Source organism: Chanodichthys erythropterus, chromosome 21, assembly GCF_024489055.1.
Source record: "Chanodichthys erythropterus isolate Z2021 chromosome 21, ASM2448905v1, whole genome shotgun sequence".
Classification (NCBI taxonomy): domain Eukaryota; kingdom Metazoa; phylum Chordata; class Actinopteri; order Cypriniformes; family Xenocyprididae; genus Chanodichthys; species Chanodichthys erythropterus.
This window is the reverse complement of record NC_090241.1, coordinates 26,174,662-26,192,325: the sequence shown is the minus strand read 5'-3', so window position 1 is coordinate 26,192,325 and position 17,664 is coordinate 26,174,662. Positions and strand designations below refer to the sequence as shown.

At 38.1% G+C, this 17,664-nt stretch overlaps 1 protein-coding gene across 1 annotated transcript in view; it reads left to right on the top strand.

The window, feature by feature from the left end:
- col7a1 (collagen, type VII, alpha 1) overlaps positions 1-17,664 on the top strand; it is a 65,484-nt gene that overhangs the window by 37,996 nt on the left and 9,824 nt on the right. The window contains exons 64-95 of the mRNA XM_067374076.1: positions 3,809-3,889; positions 3,979-4,014; positions 4,160-4,231; positions 4,344-4,388; positions 5,163-5,198; positions 5,281-5,316; positions 6,055-6,159; positions 6,274-6,339; positions 6,570-6,605; positions 7,091-7,126; positions 7,236-7,274; positions 7,355-7,390; positions 7,483-7,605; positions 7,852-8,061; positions 8,193-8,228; positions 8,449-8,493; positions 8,622-8,735; positions 8,834-8,905; positions 9,007-9,051; positions 10,226-10,261; positions 11,106-11,141; positions 11,229-11,273; positions 11,423-11,455; positions 11,589-11,651; positions 11,998-12,033; positions 14,967-15,047; positions 15,204-15,272; positions 15,398-15,433; positions 16,918-16,977; positions 17,234-17,278; positions 17,358-17,393; positions 17,502-17,597. Of these exons, the coding sequence (XP_067230177.1) occupies positions 3,809-3,889; positions 3,979-4,014; positions 4,160-4,231; positions 4,344-4,388; positions 5,163-5,198; positions 5,281-5,316; positions 6,055-6,159; positions 6,274-6,339; positions 6,570-6,605; positions 7,091-7,126; positions 7,236-7,274; positions 7,355-7,390; positions 7,483-7,605; positions 7,852-8,061; positions 8,193-8,228; positions 8,449-8,493; positions 8,622-8,735; positions 8,834-8,905; positions 9,007-9,051; positions 10,226-10,261; positions 11,106-11,141; positions 11,229-11,273; positions 11,423-11,455; positions 11,589-11,651; positions 11,998-12,033; positions 14,967-15,047; positions 15,204-15,272; positions 15,398-15,433; positions 16,918-16,977; positions 17,234-17,278; positions 17,358-17,393; positions 17,502-17,597 (1,941 nt within the window). The remainder of the gene's footprint in view (positions 1-3,808; positions 3,890-3,978; positions 4,015-4,159; positions 4,232-4,343; positions 4,389-5,162; positions 5,199-5,280; positions 5,317-6,054; positions 6,160-6,273; positions 6,340-6,569; positions 6,606-7,090; positions 7,127-7,235; positions 7,275-7,354; positions 7,391-7,482; positions 7,606-7,851; positions 8,062-8,192; positions 8,229-8,448; positions 8,494-8,621; positions 8,736-8,833; positions 8,906-9,006; positions 9,052-10,225; positions 10,262-11,105; positions 11,142-11,228; positions 11,274-11,422; positions 11,456-11,588; positions 11,652-11,997; positions 12,034-14,966; positions 15,048-15,203; positions 15,273-15,397; positions 15,434-16,917; positions 16,978-17,233; positions 17,279-17,357; positions 17,394-17,501; positions 17,598-17,664) is intronic.

Below are 17,664 nucleotides of genomic sequence, written 5' to 3'. Positions count from 1 at the left end.
CTTAGAAGCTTCTAGCTTCTTAAAGCATCATCTTGACGTCAGCATTTGTCAGTAAAAGAAAAGAAGAGGAGGAAGAGCAGGAAGAGAGGAGTTTGATCTTGTGTTCAGTGAATATAAGAGGTGAAGAGGTCACACCCTCTTAAGGTGTCTGAGCCAATAAGGAGTTGCCCCCTCGGAGGGAAGTTTTACAAGTCTTTGTTCTGTAGCAAGATATTAGCATAAGACACTGGATTGGATGAATGAGAAAAGAACCCTCTAAATTCTTATAATACTAATGTGTCACAGAGTTAGTAACATGTAACATAAATTACCAAATAGGAAATTAAAGTTGGAGTCCGTAGATACCAAACATGCTGCCAATGTGATCTCAGTCAACTATACATTTGCAACTATGGAACATTAATACCAAAATAGTTCAAAAGAGAGAATTAATACATAGAATAAAGCCTATAAAAGTAAAGTAGTGATATGGGAAAATTGGATACATGTTTATACATTTCCCAAGTGGCTATATAGAGAATACATAGGATTAAGAGAGTTTATTTGTCCTTCTCAGAAAGAATGAGTCACTGGTCTCTGCAAAATTGTTCCTGATCGTAAAAGGTCCAAGTATCTGTAACAGGACACCTAGTTCTTCCTGTAGTTTAGCTAGTTTGGGATGCTAGTTGCAGTTTTAGGGGGATGGGTTCACAGAGCTTTGATAAAGTGAGTTCATAGGTAATTCATTAACTATATTGAATAATTTTGTGTGCCTGATTAGTCCAGACGCTACACTTAAAACAAATTTTTGATCACCAAAATGATGTTTAAACGTTTTTTCCTGTTTTTTCATTTCTTCATCCCTTAAAATAGCTTGAATGCAACTCCACACCCTTGTTTCATTTAGTATACGCAGATCTATGAATATGCTAATTAGCCCCGCCTCCACTCACTCGCTAGTAAACGCTGCACTATGGTATCGCTTTTTTTAATGTTGGACACATAATAGTAATTAATATGATTAACAGAACAGGCGAATCTCAACATAACACCGACTGTTATGTAACAGTCGGGGTGTACGCCCCCAATATTTGCATATGCCAGCCCATGTTCCCAACATTATGAAAGGCATTAGACAAGGGCAGAACGTCTGGATGTGCAAAGCTGAATCAACAGACTAGGTTAGCAAGCAAGAACAATAGCAAAAAATGGCAGATGGAGCAATAATAACTGACATGATCCATGATAACATGATATTTTTAGTGATATTTGTAAACTGTCTTTCTAAATGCTTCGTTAGCATGTTGCTAATGTACTGTTAAATGTGGTTAAAGTTACCATCGTTTCTTACTGTATTCGCGGAGACAAGAGCCGTCGCTATTTTCATTTTTAAACCCTTGCAGTCTGTATAATTCATAAACACAACTTCATTCTTTATAAATCTCTCCAACAGTGTAGCATTAGCCGTTAGCCACGGAGCACAGCCTCAAACTCATTCAGAATCAAATGTAAACATCAAAATAAACACTGTACTTACGCGATTAGACATGCTGCATGACGAACACTTTGTAAAGATCCATTTTGAGGGTTATGTTAGCTGTTTGAACTTTTTTTTATGTTGTTTAAGGCAAACGCAAGCTCTTGGGGCGTGGAGCATGAGATTTAAAGGGCCACACACCCTGAATCGGCTCATTTCTAATGATGACCCAAAATAGGCAGTTAAAAAAATTAATTAAAAAAAATCTATGGGGTATTTTGAGCTGAAACTTCACAGACACATTCAGGGGACACCTTAGACTTATATTACATCTTTTAAAAAAAAGTTCTAGGGCACCTTTAAAGCATATTAAAACACCACATAGACCTACAAACAACATTAAAGGTTAGATTTTTATCATGGGGAGTATTAGCGACCAATCCGCAGTGGCGACACCACTATACACATTCTACCAGCACGGTTCAGCCGTTAGCCAACAGTGCTAAGAATTCCGGGCTGAGAGCGGTTTGTAATCGCGCCGTACAGAACCAAGCTCAAGTGGAAATATAACTGGAACCGTTTCTTACCGCTCTTAGAACCACTTTTGATCAAAATTAATCATTGCTGAATAAAAGTATTAAAAAAGTAACTTTTAACAAAATGATGGATAAATTAAATGTAAATTAATTTGATTTGAAATTGATTGTAATGTCTGATCACTTTCCACTATTACCATTATTCCCCATAGCAAGAAAATGAACGCTTTGCTTTAACTTGTGAAGTTTTTTTTTGCTGTCAATAACTTTTGAAATGAAGCATCTACAAAATAAGCAGCTTCCTTAAATATTTCTTCAAAGGCAGGTGTAAGCACCTTTGCAAAATCATTCTATTTTAGATTGCAGCAATGACAATATTTTGAAAGTAAGTGCCACACAGTGGATGACAGCTGAAAAATGGCTGAAATGGTAACGCTGGCTGCACTAATCAGTATAAAGTATAAATATAACTGCTTAGTCATGGATCTGTCTATACTGCAGCGGCTGTGACACACTTCATTATGTCAGGTTTTTCCTCTTGGGGTTTTAAATAGCAGACCTCTAGTGTTGCAAGACTGTTTAATCCTTAACATTTGTGCTACAGGATTGAAGCAAGGCTTTGTTTTGCAGTGGGAGGAAATGGGAAAACAAGATCTTACTGATGTCTCAAGGAATATTGTGAACCATGTTTGCTGCTTCCTGTCAGAGAGTATAGTCAATTAGTTTGTGTCTGACCCTTGGGACATATACTTGTGTACCAGTCCTCATCTATTTTATCCTTATGATCTCCGTTCCTTTCTTAATCATTGTGTAGGTTTTTAAGCAAGGCATCATTGATTATTGCATTAGGCTGATGACTGCTGCTTTTGGCATGCATATGTGCGGTGCTGTCAGAAAGGTGTTGTTAATGACAAAGATTGGATCTATCAGTCAACCCATTCTCATTATTATTCATACAAGTTGATGACGACCCAATGCTGGTTTGAAAAATTGATTTTGACAGTGAAGTTGAGTGTTTGTATGTAGTGTGTCACTGACAGTTAAAGGGTTAGTTCACCCAAAAATGAAAATTATGTCATTTATTACTCACCCTCATGTCGTTCTACACCCCTAAGATCTTCGTTCATCTTCGGAACAAAAATTAAGATATTTTTGATGAAATCCGATGGCTCAATGAGGCCTCTATTGCCAGCAAGATAATTAACACTTTTAGATGCCCAGAAAGGTACTAAAAACATATTTAAAACAGTTCATGTGACTACATTGGTTCAACCTTAATATTATAAAGCAACAATAATACTTTTTGTGTAACAAAAAACAAAATAACTTTTAACAATGTCTAGTAATGGCCAATTTCAAAACACTGCTTTGAAGCTTTATGAATCTTTTGTTTCGAATTAGTGGTTCAGAATGCCAAAGTCACGTTATTTCAGTAAACTTACGTCATAAGTGTTTCGAAATTTCAATAGTGCACATGACTTTGGCAGTTTGATACGTGATCCGAACCACTGATTCGAAACAAAAGATTCTTAAAACTTTGAAGCAGTGCTTTGAAATCGGCCATCACTAGATATTTTTAGTACCTTTTTAGTGGGCATATAAATGTGTTTGTTCAATTATCTTGCTGGCAATAGAGGCCTCACTGAGCCATCGGATTTCATCAAAAATATCTTCATTTGTGTTCCGAAGATGAACGAAGGTCTTACGGGTGTGGAACGACATGCGGGTGAGTAATAAATGACAGAATTTTTATTTTTGTGTGAACTAACCCTTTAATACTGCTTTTTTTCACGTACGTGTGCGCATGGGTGTGCAGGGAGAAAGAGGAGCAGCTGGTTTGGATGGACGATCTGGTCAGGATGGGAAACCTGGTCCGCCTGGAGTTCCTGGATTACGGGTCAGATCACTTCAATCTTTGCATCAGCCTCATATTAAAAGCATCCTCAATCAGTTTGAGTCTTTTCCTAAATGTTTTTGGTTTTTTAGGGTGACCCAGGAAAACAAGGGGATCCTGGACGAGATGTGAGTACTTCTGTTTTTCCCTATGTCAAATCTGTTTGTTTTGTATCATGATGTTGCCACTATTGGCAGCTACAAATCAGTCCAGTTTTCAATCAGAAACGTATTGTTATGCTGGATAAATAAACATTAAATTGTTTTTTCCTAGGGCTTGGCGGGACTAAGAGGGCCTCAGGGGCCTCCAGGACCACCTGGGCCCCAAGGAAATGATGGCACACCTGTGAGTAATATCACGGCTTAATTTGTGTAGGGGAAATCATTTACCCATACAAATTCCCACACCAGTGCATAAGCACATTATCACATCAAAATAATGTTTTGCTTTATTTCAGGGTAAAGCAGGGGAGGATGGGAAACCAGGACTGCCTGGAAAAGCTGTAAGTGAAGCTGTAATCTGAATGACAACCCAAAATCTATTCAAAAACCTTTGAATCTACTGTACATGCAATATATGTATGTAACATATTCTCACAACAAACCCCTTGCTGTTGATATATTCAACAACCCTATTGTAATATCGGTAGCCTGTGTGAATTTCCTAGCTGGCACTTGGTCCTTTAAATCCTGAGTTGTTTTTTATGAAGTCAATCTAGAATGCAGTATGCAAACACTCGTTCCAGTTTAGTAACCACACCACAGCCTTTGTCCTCCATAAATGAGACGATTAAACCATCCTGCTGATTATAAATCACACTCTTAGCAGCCTAATGAGCTTTCAGTGGGAGGTAACTCAGCCTAATAAATGCTTTATAGTTGAAATATGTGAGGAGTTTCAGTCAGCCGTGTACTAATGTTCGGTTAACCTGACTCAGATAGATTACGCCACTGGAGCTGGGCTTACGCAAAACCCGCTCGTCCTGCAGTTTCTTCTGATTTACTGATCACAGCCCTGAACCAGCTGTGGTAATTGCAGGAGCTATATTGGGCTGGATGGCACCCGTCATATATCTGTAATACATGGCTGCGTGTCACACGAAGCATTTAGAAGAGAAATTACTGCTTGAATGAGCTGCACAAAATTACAAGAGTTCTTATACCAAAACAGGAAGAGCTGATTACAGGAAGTCTTGATTACAGAAATTATGAAAACGCGCCTCGCACTCATCCAGATGTCTGTGTTTAGCGCCTCGTTTTCTATCAAACTTTTTCAGGGCGAGGATGGCGTGCCAGGAGAGGATGGTCGAAAGGTAATAAAACACCTATTGTATGACTACATTGTAATTTTTGATAATTAGCCTCTGATCAAATCTGGTTATGCGTCCTTCGCAGGGAGACAAAGGAGAGCAGGGGCCTGCTGGAAGAGACGTGAGTTTCTTGTACTTATCTTCATCCTGATCATCCTGTTCTCACTCTCTTCCTGCCTTTCACAACACAAGACAAGTCCATCACTGCTTATCATACTCGGCACTACATAACTCTTTCAAAATGTACATTTTAAGACTTTTCCGACAGCTGTGTTATGTTAAAGATTATTATTACCATTTGCGGATCTCATTCTCTATGTAGCATCAAAGGTAAGCGTGCAATAGGTTTGTAAAGGCTGTTCTTTTACCTAAGTGCCACCTGATAATGTTTCATTTTGTACTCTGTTATCTCAAAGCCTGTACCTGCTGTTTTCTTCCTGTGACTTGTGGCCACATTTGACTCTCAATGTACTCTGATTTTGTTGTTTTCTGTTATTCAGTCCATGTCATTATGTCTCTCTGCCCTTTTTACTTGCTTTTTGCTATTTGTCTGTCTCGCACAGCTACTTTTCCCATCAGCACAAATCAGATTTGTTGTTAAATGGATGTTTTCAATCATAGAAACACACTCGCAAACATATGCACACACTCTCACACACATTTTAAATGCGTGGATGCTCTTCTTCCTGTGCTTGATGCTGAGTGCAGTCAGTAATTATGAGTCAGCAGCCTTATGGGAGAAACTCTTCACTGATGAGTTTATTTGATGTGCAAATTTATGCCCATTAATTAAGGAATTAATTTGTATCATGGTTATTTCTCTCATCTCCTCTCTCTCTGTTTCTCACTCTCTCCTCAGGGTCGAGATGGGATAAAAGGTGATCAGGGCATTGCAGGACGTATTGGCCCACAAGGTCCCATTGGACCCCCTGGAGTTCCTGGAAATGTCGGACCACCAGGATCTGTGCGTTTGTGTTGTGCATATGCTTCAATATAAATAGACTACTCTGCTACTCTGTTAATTCTGCTAAATTTATGCAAAGAGCTTTATATCTCTATCCGTCTCTATTTCTTCCAGGTGGTCTATGTAAAAGGGGAGCCGGCGACGTCTATTCCAGGGCCCCAGGGCCCTCCAGGAACCCCTGTAAGTAACATCTACCAAAGCTGGTTCTTAAGTTGTTTTTAGTGTTGGAGACATAGTATTTTTGCACTTGAGAAAAAAGCATCACTGACATTTCTTCTGAAACTGAAAATCTTGTTTAGTTATTATAGCAATGAAATACATATATTGCATTGCAGATTGAAATACCAGCAATATAAGTGCAGCTATGTATACTGTCTTTCATACTGTATTCATTGTTTTCTATGCATTAGGGAGTACCTGGAGTTCCAGGAGCTGCTGGAGCAAGAGTATGTTTTATGTGTGTGTGTGTGTGTGTGTGTGTGTGTGTGTGTGTGTGTGTGTGTGTGTGTGTGTGTGTGTGTGTGTGTGTGTGTACTTGTTTTTGTGAAATATCAGGACACAAATGTGTATAATGACATGGGTATGACATAGGTATTACAAAAAGAGGTGAAATATGAGGACATTCAGCATGTCCCCACTTTTCAAAAGGCTTATAAATCATACAGAATGAGTTTTTGTGACAAAGTAAAAGTGTGCACAGTTTCCTGTGAGGGTTAGGTTTAGGGGTAGGGGTAGTGTAGGGGGATAGAAAATACGGTTTGTACAGTATAAAAACCATTACGCCTATGGAATGTCCCCACATTTCACAAAAACAAGTATGTGTGTGTGTGAGTGTGTGAGTGTGTGAGTGTGTGAGTGTGTGAGTTTTTTTTTTTATATATATATATATATATATATCCTGACACAAGTTGTCATAATGTGACCTTTGTAGGGGGAAAGAGGTCTTCCAGGCTTGAAAGGAGATGTGGTGAGTATATTTTTATCCATGTGTAATCTAGTCGTCACTGCTCTCAGCGCTGACATAAGGCAGTTCTCAGCATACCTGACTGTAATAATTCAACTCTTCTGATTGACAGGGTGATCCAGGAGAGGATGGCAGACCAGGAACTGTAGTGGTAAGGAAAACACTCACGCAGAGTCACACATGCATTGTTGGCAAGATGACTAATGTTGTTATCCTGCTGTTTTGTCACAGGATGTGAAGAGAGCGTTCTCAGAATTTGGCATTGAGGTACTGAGAAATTTATCAAAAGGATTGACAGTTTGTATGTAGATGTACATGTCACTTTCTCTCCTATACTTAACGTACAATTTCCATTTTAGGTCAGAGAGCTGAAAGTATTAATTGATGACTGGAGCAATCGGGAATCAAAGTTCAGTGAACTGGCCAAGGGAAACAGGGGTGAAAAAGGAGATGTTGGACCTAGAGGCCCTCCAGGAGCAGATGTGAGTTAATATCATTCATACAGTGTGTGCGACAGAGTGGTGTCTGGTAGTTCAACAGTTGAAATGGGGTAGAGTGTTGCAGAACCTTTTGCAATGAAGATCATGCTAAAACTCAGTGGGTGCTGTCCATGGTGCTGAAACTGAGTTCTGGTTAGAAAACATCCAGCAACTCTCTGTATTTATCAACGGTCTCATCCTCTCCTCTTCTTCTTTATTGTTCTCTCTTCTTTGCATACTGGCTTTCAGGGTATACGAGGTCTTCCAGGTGAGCGAGGTGTGAAAGGAGAGCAGGGTGAGAAAGGGCCATCTGGTCCACAGGGTCCCCCAGGCAGGGCAATTGGGGAGAGAGGTCCAGAGGGTCAGCCAGGACAGGCAGGTGAACCCGGAAAGCCAGGAATACCAGGAGTACCAGGACGAGCCGGTGAAATTGGAGAAGCTGGCAGACCCGGGGACAAGGTAAAGAGAAGAGAATTGCTATTTTGTTACTATAGCAGTTTTACATTTTGTAGAGAATAAAGAGCTGATTAAAGAAGACAGTTCATATAAAGTTATTGTTTAAATGAGATTAAAATTTGTCTTTGTTGCAGGGAGATAAAGGGGAGAAAGGGGACAGAGGGCAAGCTGTAAGTACCATTGCTATCACTTATCACCAGCAAAATAAATATTTTATATATATTATAAATTTATTGCTGGTGCATTTTCTTGAATAATATATATTATATATATATATATATATTTTTTTTTTTTAAAGCCATGAAGTGTATAATTTCCATCCAGCAGTTTTTGCTTGGTATATGTTCAAGCCCTACTTGTTTTCATATGGAATAAATCTTCTCTTTTTAGGGTCCGGCTGGATTGCCTGGCCTAGGAGGGCCTCCGGGACAGAAGGTAAAACAAAATGGAGCTCACATTCTTAGTACACTAGTGAAAGTGTACAGTGAACTGAAACAAAGATTTGTAGTTGTCAATTTTGTGTGTGGTAACATATTGATCATGTATGCCTGTGTTTTTCTAAGGGTGATTCTGCCACCGCTCAAAGTGGTTTGCCTGGTCCAAGGGGTCTGCCAGGCCCCCAAGGTATCAGAGGTGAGCCTGGAGCAGTAGGGCCTCCAGGATCTTCAGGAGAGCGGGTGAGGTTGGAGTTTCTAAAATGTTTATGTGTGGGTGCTACCTTTATAGGTTTGTGACCTTAGTTGACAATCTGATCTGTGATGTGTTTCTCTCTCAGGGCTACACAGGTGCTCGCGGGGAGAAAGGGGACAAAGGAGCCAGTGGAGAGAATGGAAAAGATGGCTTCCCAGTGAGTATACCTTTAACAGACAATATAATTATATAATTGACAATAGAACTTTTTCTCTATTTATTAAATTTTATAATAAAACTGGGGTTCTGTTACCTTAGGGAGGTCCAGGAGATCCAGGAAAACCAGGGCAGGATGGAAAGCCGGTGAGAAACAAATTCCTATTAGTTGTGTGGCCAGTTATTACTTATTGAGATGGATTTTAATTGCTTTGTCTATTTAATTTTGAAGTTCATTATTAGTTTTAATGTTAATTAAGCTTAGTTATTTGAACATATCTTTAATCCTAAGTATTAAACTTTGGCATGTAACTTGTCCCACACCGTTTGTATATAGTGTGTCTTGTTGTGGAAAATTGTGCTGTTACTTCTCTAAGCAATGAGACAATTTTATGCCTGGTGGATGATAAAACAGGGAAAAAAACAACAACAACATATACTAAAGGAGGGACCCAAGGCTTATCTGTGAACCAAAATACCATAAAGACTTTGGATGGGTTTTTTGGGACTTAGTCCAGTAAGTAACCACCATTTAACCAAACAGAACACCCTAGCAACCACCCAAGATATCACAGTAACTGCATAGAAACATCTTTTGCACTGGTAGGCACCACCTTCCAATGACGTCTTATGCATTCTTATGATATAACAGTCATGCATATTGGTTTACTGTATTTACAACAAACCATGGTATGTTTAGATTACCAGAGAACGGTGAGTCCCACAAATATCCTAATGTTATTCAAAAGTTTGGTAATGTTCATTGAATTCTGCAGCACTTTATGACCAGTTACTTTTCATCAGTTACTATGATAAGTCAAGTATATAATAGTGTAGTAGCCATACAATATAGAAACATGCTGTCACTTATGAAATGGAGATAAAAAGAGAGTTTGGCTTTAGTGGGGAGGAGGAGAGTTTTAGCTCTCACTCACACCTTTACTTATTCTCCTCTGGAGCAGGGTTTGAAGGGACTGACCGGTCCACCAGGCCTACCTGTGAGTAACAGCATCCCAACATGGCAGCCTCTCTTAGGCTTGTCATGTAGGAAAGCCTGGGAATTTGCTGCGAGTTCTAGGCCTTGCTGTGAGCACTAGCTGACTTCCTTTGCTTGAGGCTCCATAGATAAACCACACAGAAGTAACAATTGCAACACTGCTTCTATCCGCTAACCAGTCTGTCTCCTCTTTTCCTCCACCACTCCTTTTTGTAATCCCACTCCCTTCATTTTCTAATTCCACTCCACTTCAAAATTGGACCATCACACCTCTGCTGTTTCTACACTTCCTTTCCCTCCATTCCATCCTTCCTCTCTCTTTAGGGCTTGCCTGGGTTCCCAGGAGTGCTGGGCAGACCGGTAGGTTTTCTGTGGCTGAGATTGTAGGCTGCTTTACTAATAATGGGAAGGGGGCCGTCCTTGTCTGTGTATTTTGTTTGTGTGTGTTTGTGTGTTCATTTATATCCGTTAGATAGTCATACGTGTGAGTTGATATATACATTGCTATATGGCTTATGTCTCTGTGAGCAATGTAAATGTTTGTCATTTTTATACACTACCATTTTCATTCAGCAAGAGCCCATTAAATTGATCAAAAGTAACAGTAAAGACATTTGTAGTGTTACAAAAGATTTCTATTTCAAGTAAATAATTTTCTTTTGAACTTTATATTCATCAAAGAATACTTAAAAAATACATTACTGTTTCCACAAAAAAAATATTAAGCAGCACAGCCATTTTAAACTGTATTAATAATAATAAAAGCACCAAATCAGGAAATTAGAATAATTTCTGAATGGTCATGTGACCCTGAAGACTGTAGTAATGGCTGCTGAAAGTTCAGCTTTACCATCACAGGAATACATTTAATTTTAAAATATATTAAAATAGAAACAAGTTATTTTAAATTGTAATAATATTTCACAATATTGCTGTTTTTGCTGTGTTTTTGATCAAATCACCAGCCTTTCTAAGCATAAGAGACTTCTTTCAAAAACTTTAAGAAAATCTTGCCGGCCCTTAAAGTTTTGAACAGTAGTGTATGTATATTCGATGTTTGTGCAATCTTTGTCAAAAGTATACATTATGTCTGTCCATTCAGAGCTTGTTTGTGCTGTTTACGTGTGCATGTGTGTATGTGTGTGTCTATATGCTCTATATTTGTATCTGCCTGCTGTTCATACCAAATGTGTATTTTGCACAGGGGAATCCAGGAGAACCAGGAATGAGAGGACCAACTGTACGTATATTCAGTTTAACACATTTATGTACATACTCAGTAGTAATAATAAAAATATTATTTCTAACCTTTGTTTTGGTATTTCAGGGTCCGATGGGCGGTAATGGACCCCCAGGGGCTCCTGGTGTGAAGGTTAATGCTGCATTATTTGACATAGACCCTAGAGTTTCATTCATTAGCATTAATTTTAGATCAACCATAATAGCATGAACCATGTTAGCTATTTTGCCCCTATTTGTGTCCTGACTATTTGTGTATGCATGTTTGTGTGTCATGTTTAGGGTGACCAAGGACAACCAGGCATTGGAGTTCAAGTAAGTTTTCCAGCTGAGTAGAGATGAATGCTTTCCTTAAGGCGATTTGATACACAGCAATGTGTTTTTGGAGTTACATAACTAACCCATCAGAGTTTACTCACTCTTCAATATTTTCTCTTCATTCTTCAAGGGCCCTCCTGGACCTCAGGGCAATAGAGGGTTACCTGGACCTACAGGCACTCCAGGAGCCATAGTAAGATAAAAACGCAATATTGGAGTCTTTCCAATAGCTCAGAGGAGTTTGACCTCTGTCTCTCCACAGAGGTCATTAGACAATCTCTGCAGCTTCAGCACAGAGCCTCTTCACATGCTCTGTTTATCCCTCTGTGTCTTCGGTTTGCCCTTGGATTTCAGAAAGCAAAATTACAGTATTTTTCCTTCTCGCGTAGGCCTATTTCAGCAGATACTGCTTAAATATCAGTATACTGTGATGTTCAGTAGATCCTGTGGGTTTTACATAGACATCTTGCTCTTATATAATGTGGTGATTTATATTTGTCTGAGTAGGCATAAATGCACGCATTTTCAAATGTTTGCAGGGACCACAAGGACCCCCAGGGCTTTCAGGACAAGTGGTGAGTAAATAAACATACCAGACATCATATATTACAGAAAATTCTTATTACGATAAATGCTCTATTACAAGTTTCCCTCTTCAGCCAGTCAGCAAAATTGTGAGGCAATGCATGGTTGAGGGTCCGAGTAACAAATGACAAGAGCACTTGACTTTTGATTTGAAAAATAATATAGCTGTTTCACAGTGCCATCAGAACTGCTTCTATGAGGTTTGAGAAAGATTGAAACTGAATCCGAAAATCACTCTCTCAGACGGACACGCTTGGTCTCAGTCGTGCATTTGGTGCAGTTGCAGGCACAATCCAAAAATGATATCGTGATGTATGTACTGCATGAATGAGTATGGTATTTTGAGGTAGTTGGCAATACCCAGATCTAGTTTATATGAAGCGACTCTCTGTTCTCCTGTTCTCTCACGAAAAAAAAAAAAAAAAAATACACATACACACACGTTTACTAATCTAAATGCGGACATAGACTTCTATTGTTTTTATATAAAGCTAGTTTTAAATGCTAAAACCTTCCAAAAGGAGATTTGTCAGGTTTAACTCACTTTTAGGAAAACATTTTTACCCAAATTATCAATATGTAGGTACACACAGACACACACACACACACAGTCTATTTATGCAATACATCACACATTATTTGAGATTTAGAGCACACATAAGCCTACTTAGGTGAATTTCAGTTATTACTCAGTTAATTGTCAAAACAATTGTTGATTACTTGATAACCAATCTAATTGAAAATGACAGCCCTTTTGAAGATTAACCAGCAAATATCATAGCATCACAACAGTCAGTATTGTAGTGCCAATAAAATATTTTGTTTTATTCGATTTTCCTTTTCTAAAATACATTTTTTAAAACTTTTTATTAAAGGGTTATTTCACCCAGAAATTAAATTTCTGTCATTAATTACTCACCCTCATGTCGTTTAAAACCCATAAGACCTTCGTTCATCTTCGGAACACAAAGAAAGACATTTTTGATGAAATCCGAGAGTTTTTTTATCCCCAATAGAAAGCAACATAAGTAGTAATAAAGACATCATTAAAATAGCAAATGTGACTACAGTGGTTCAACCTTAATGTTATGAATCAATGAGAATACTTTTTGTGCGCAAAAACAAAGCAAAATTGTTTTCAAACTTTATTCAACAAATTCGTCTCTCACCTGTCATTCTCCTACGCTGTTTATGTTCAGCGCTTCCAGGTTTTACGTCAGAACGCGACTTGATATAAACTTTTTTTTTTATAAACAGAGCATAACTTGCATATAATAAATAAATAAATAAACCAATCCTGACAACTGTTGCTAACAACACATGTTGACATTAGCATATGATTCAAACATTAAGAGAAAGAAAAAAATATATAAGATACAGTGGCAAGAAAAAGTATGTGAACCACTTGCAGAATCTGTGAAAATGTGAATAATTTTAATAAAATAAGAGAGATCATACAAAATGCATGTTATGTTTTGTTTAGTACTGTCCTGAGTAAGATATTTTACATAAAAGATGTTTGCATTTAGTTCACAAGACAAAAAAAAAATAGCTGAATTTATTAAAATGGCCCCATTCAAAAGTTTGTGAACCATTGATTCTCAATACTGTGTGTGGTTACCTGGATGATGCTTTCTTTGTTTTGTGTTGGTTGTTCATGAGTCCCTTGTTTATTCTGAGCAGTTAAACTGAGCTCTGTTCTTCAGAAAAATCCTCCAGCTCCTGCAGATTCTTCAGTTTTCAAGCATTTTTTGCATATTTGAACCCTTTCCAGCAGTGACTGTATGATTTTGAGAGATGTCTTTTCACACTGAGGACAAGTGAGGGACTCAAACTCAACTATTAAAAAAGGTTCAAACATTCACTGATGCTCCAGAAGGAAACACGATGCATTAAGAGCCGGGGGGTGAAAACCTTTGAATTCAAATATCAAGGTAAATTCTACTTATTTTTTTTTTCCAGGAAACAAGTATGCATTAAGAGTCGGGGGGCGAAAACTTTTGAACAGGATGAAGATGTCACAGTTTTTCTTATTTTGTTTAAATATCATTGTTTTTCATTTAGTACTGCCCTTCGGAACCAATGGCCCCATTTAATTTATTTAATTTAGCAACAGAAGATCTTCTGTTGCTTCCGAAGGGCAGTACTAAATGAAAAACAATGATATTTAAACAAAATAAGAAAAACTGTGACATCTTCATCCTGTTCAAAAGTTTTCACCCCCTGACTCTTAATGCATTTTGTTTCCTTCTGGAGCATCAGTGAATGTTTGAACCTTTTTTGAATTGTAGGATTTTGAGATCCATCTTTTCACACTGAGGACAATTGAGGGACTCGAACACAACGGTCACTGCTGGAAAGGGTTCAAATATGCAAAAATGCTTGAAAACTGAAATTTCTGCTGATTTTTCTGAAGAACAGAGCTCAGTTTAACTGCTCAGGACAAACAAGAGACTCATGAACAACCATCACAAAACAAAAAAACAGTCGTGGATCATCCAGTTAACCACACACAGTATTGAGAATCAGTGGTTCACAAACTTTTGAATGGGGTAATTTTAATAAATTCAGCTATTGTTTTGTCTTGTGAACTAAATGCAAACATCTTTTATGTAAAATATCTTACTCAGGACAGTACTAAATAAAAAATAACATGCATTTTGTATGATCTCACTTATTTTATTAAAACTATTCACATTTTCACAGATTCTGCAAGTGGTTCACATACTTTTTCTTGCCACTGTATATTTACTTTCTCAGGAATACACTATTCCATTACTTTATCTGCAGGATTCATACGTACACAGAAATGTATTTTATTTGTTTCTCTAGTATGCTTGTCTTAGTGATAAGTGATAATGAAATCCATAATTTGCTCACTTGTTTGAGTAACAAGGTTATTTTAACATAATGACATAAACAGGGAGAGGGGGGCAAGCCTGGGGTCCCAGGAAGAGATGGTGTTCCAGGGAAAGATGGCCTGCCAGGGTTATCTGGGAAACAGGTGAGTGATCAGATGCCCTTGACATTTACAAAGATACAGTGCAATAATTTCATGGTATTCCGCCTCTTTTTTCATGTTTTCTTTGCTTCTTTCGGTTCTTCCCTACTTAACCACTTTCTCTCTGTCTTATTATCTCTCTCTGTCACTTTTTTTCAGGGTATTGCTGGACCCATCGGCCCCCCAGGACTTAAAGGAGAGCAAGGAGACAGCGGTCCACCAGGAAAGGTGCACCCATATGTGCATCTGCATGTGTGGATTTGCACGTAATGTGTAGTTTGATTGACACTATGCATTTAATTTCCAACCTGTTCAATTTATCTCTCTCCCTTTATTTCCACTATGTTCTGCAGTCTGTCACTGGACCCCCTGGAATGAAGGGTGAGACGGTGAGTTGTTGCCATGGTTACATCATAGCGAACACTGTGTGAAGATCAACCTGTCTCACCTGCTTGAAAGATAATCTCATTTGAACCAAACATAATGTTAGAGTGCTATGTACGTGAGATCTTCAATAGATCTTCTCTCAGTGTTGTCAAACCCAAATACCAACTGAAGAGCAGCACAAAGTCTTAAAGTAAACCTTGGACAAGTGAAGACTTTTATTTGTTCAAGCCAAGCAGAGAAGCTCAATTTTATTTTACTTGAATCTAATATTTTATGACTCCTATGGATTAAAAAAAAAAAAAATCTTTCCTTGATCCTTGATTCTATGTTTTTTCATACAAAGTTTGGGCATTTTGACAGTTCCTATATATTTTCCATCCAGTTTCATTAACTTCTGTATTATGTTTGCTGGTTTCAAATCCAGCACAAGAAGGTTTGCTGTGTTTTATAACACAAACTTACTGACAATGAGTTAAATCTATTTGTCTTGAACAGAATTGGAACAGAACAGAAATTGACAGAGGCAATACATTGCAACAAGATGAATGTTAAATATAGCCGAGCTTATTATATAACCACAAATCACTTAAACATTATACATACTAACAAGAGACAAATGTTCTAAAATTGCTTACTAATTGTCTGCTAGTTATATTGAACCAGTCATAACCAGGTAAAGCCAGTAATTAAGCAAAATCAGAATGTAGAGAACATGCCACAAATTATGTTGGTAAAAAATAATGAGTAGTTTATCTGCTTAGAGTAATGCACATTGTTGTACAGTAGAATTAATACAAAAAAGTGCCTTGCTTTGTTGACTTCCATTTTAAGTGCCTTATTTTATTTGTTTTTACAATTTGAGTAACAAATCAGAATTCTTTGTGTTTGATTAATATATTTAGCTGTATGTAACTGTACTTTCAACCTCTAAAAAAAATCTGATACAGTGAGTAAACTTTATGTGCAAACTCTGACCCTCTTTTTCAACATTCTGCCATCTCTCTGACACAAATACTCTGTAATTGTGCCTTATTGTGTATGAGTTTATTTAGGTACTGGCACTGATGTGCTCCATATATATATTTACCACATTCACTGACAGGAAAGTAAACTGCTGTGGCTGTTCCACATTAAACGCCATGGGCAAAATCCATCACCTGCCTTCAGTGTATAGCCGAACACTTCCAGGAGTAACTAATCTGTCAAGAGATCCCATCCACAGTTTCAACTATGATGGAATCTTAATAATATCTGAAAAATATGCACATCATGTTCTCAGAAATGTGCAGACTGTCCTGAAAAAAAAAAAAACACACGAATGGAATAAACAGAACTCAAGCGTTTATACAGTACCAATTCTCCTGAGGGAGGTGGATGGCTTATCTGCACTGCACCATGACATAGATTGTAGATAATGCACCATAGATTTATTTCTGACATGTATATACCACATTATTAACTCATATCTTTTGGCTGATTGTTTAAGGGTTCTCCTGGTCAGACATTGCCAGGCACCATTGGAGAAAGAGGCCTTCCTGGATCACCAGTGAGTTTCTCTCGTTTTGGTCATGTATGTGAGGACCAGCCAGCTATTCATACTGATGTTTTTATCACCATTCCAATCTTTCTGAAGTTTAAAAGTGTTGTTCTGGATATTTATTCTTTTTTATGACCCATTATTTGTTCCCACAGTTTGCCTTCATATTCTGTCATCAGCCATCCTTCAACATTTGTAGAAGTAATTCTGACTTCATATTTCATACACATACTGGTTTTATTTGTGTGCCTGTTTTGTATTTTAGGGCCCAAAAGGAGACAAGGGGCCAGCGGGAATAAAAGGAGAAAGAGTGAGTACTGTCTGATATTATAATAGAGCACCAATGTACATTGTGTAGAAATGGAATTTAAAGTGTTATTTACTTGCAGGGTGCTGTGGGTGATCCTGGAGATCCTGGGGAAAATGTGAGTACCTGCATTCACTTCAGAGGCAGAACCACCAGCACCGCCATCCATTTCATCTCCACTATAATATGTGCATCCTTAAAAGACCCTTTCACATTAATTCTTCAGGGAATGAGAGGACCACAAGGGCCCAAAGGAGTCAAAGGAGAGGCAGGTGTGGGGATGCCTGGGCCTCCAGGACAACTTGGACCCATCGGCTTAAAGGTAATTGTTTAATTTTATTTTGGAGCTGTTACAGAACTTTTGCTAACAAACCTCAAGCCCTAAGTGT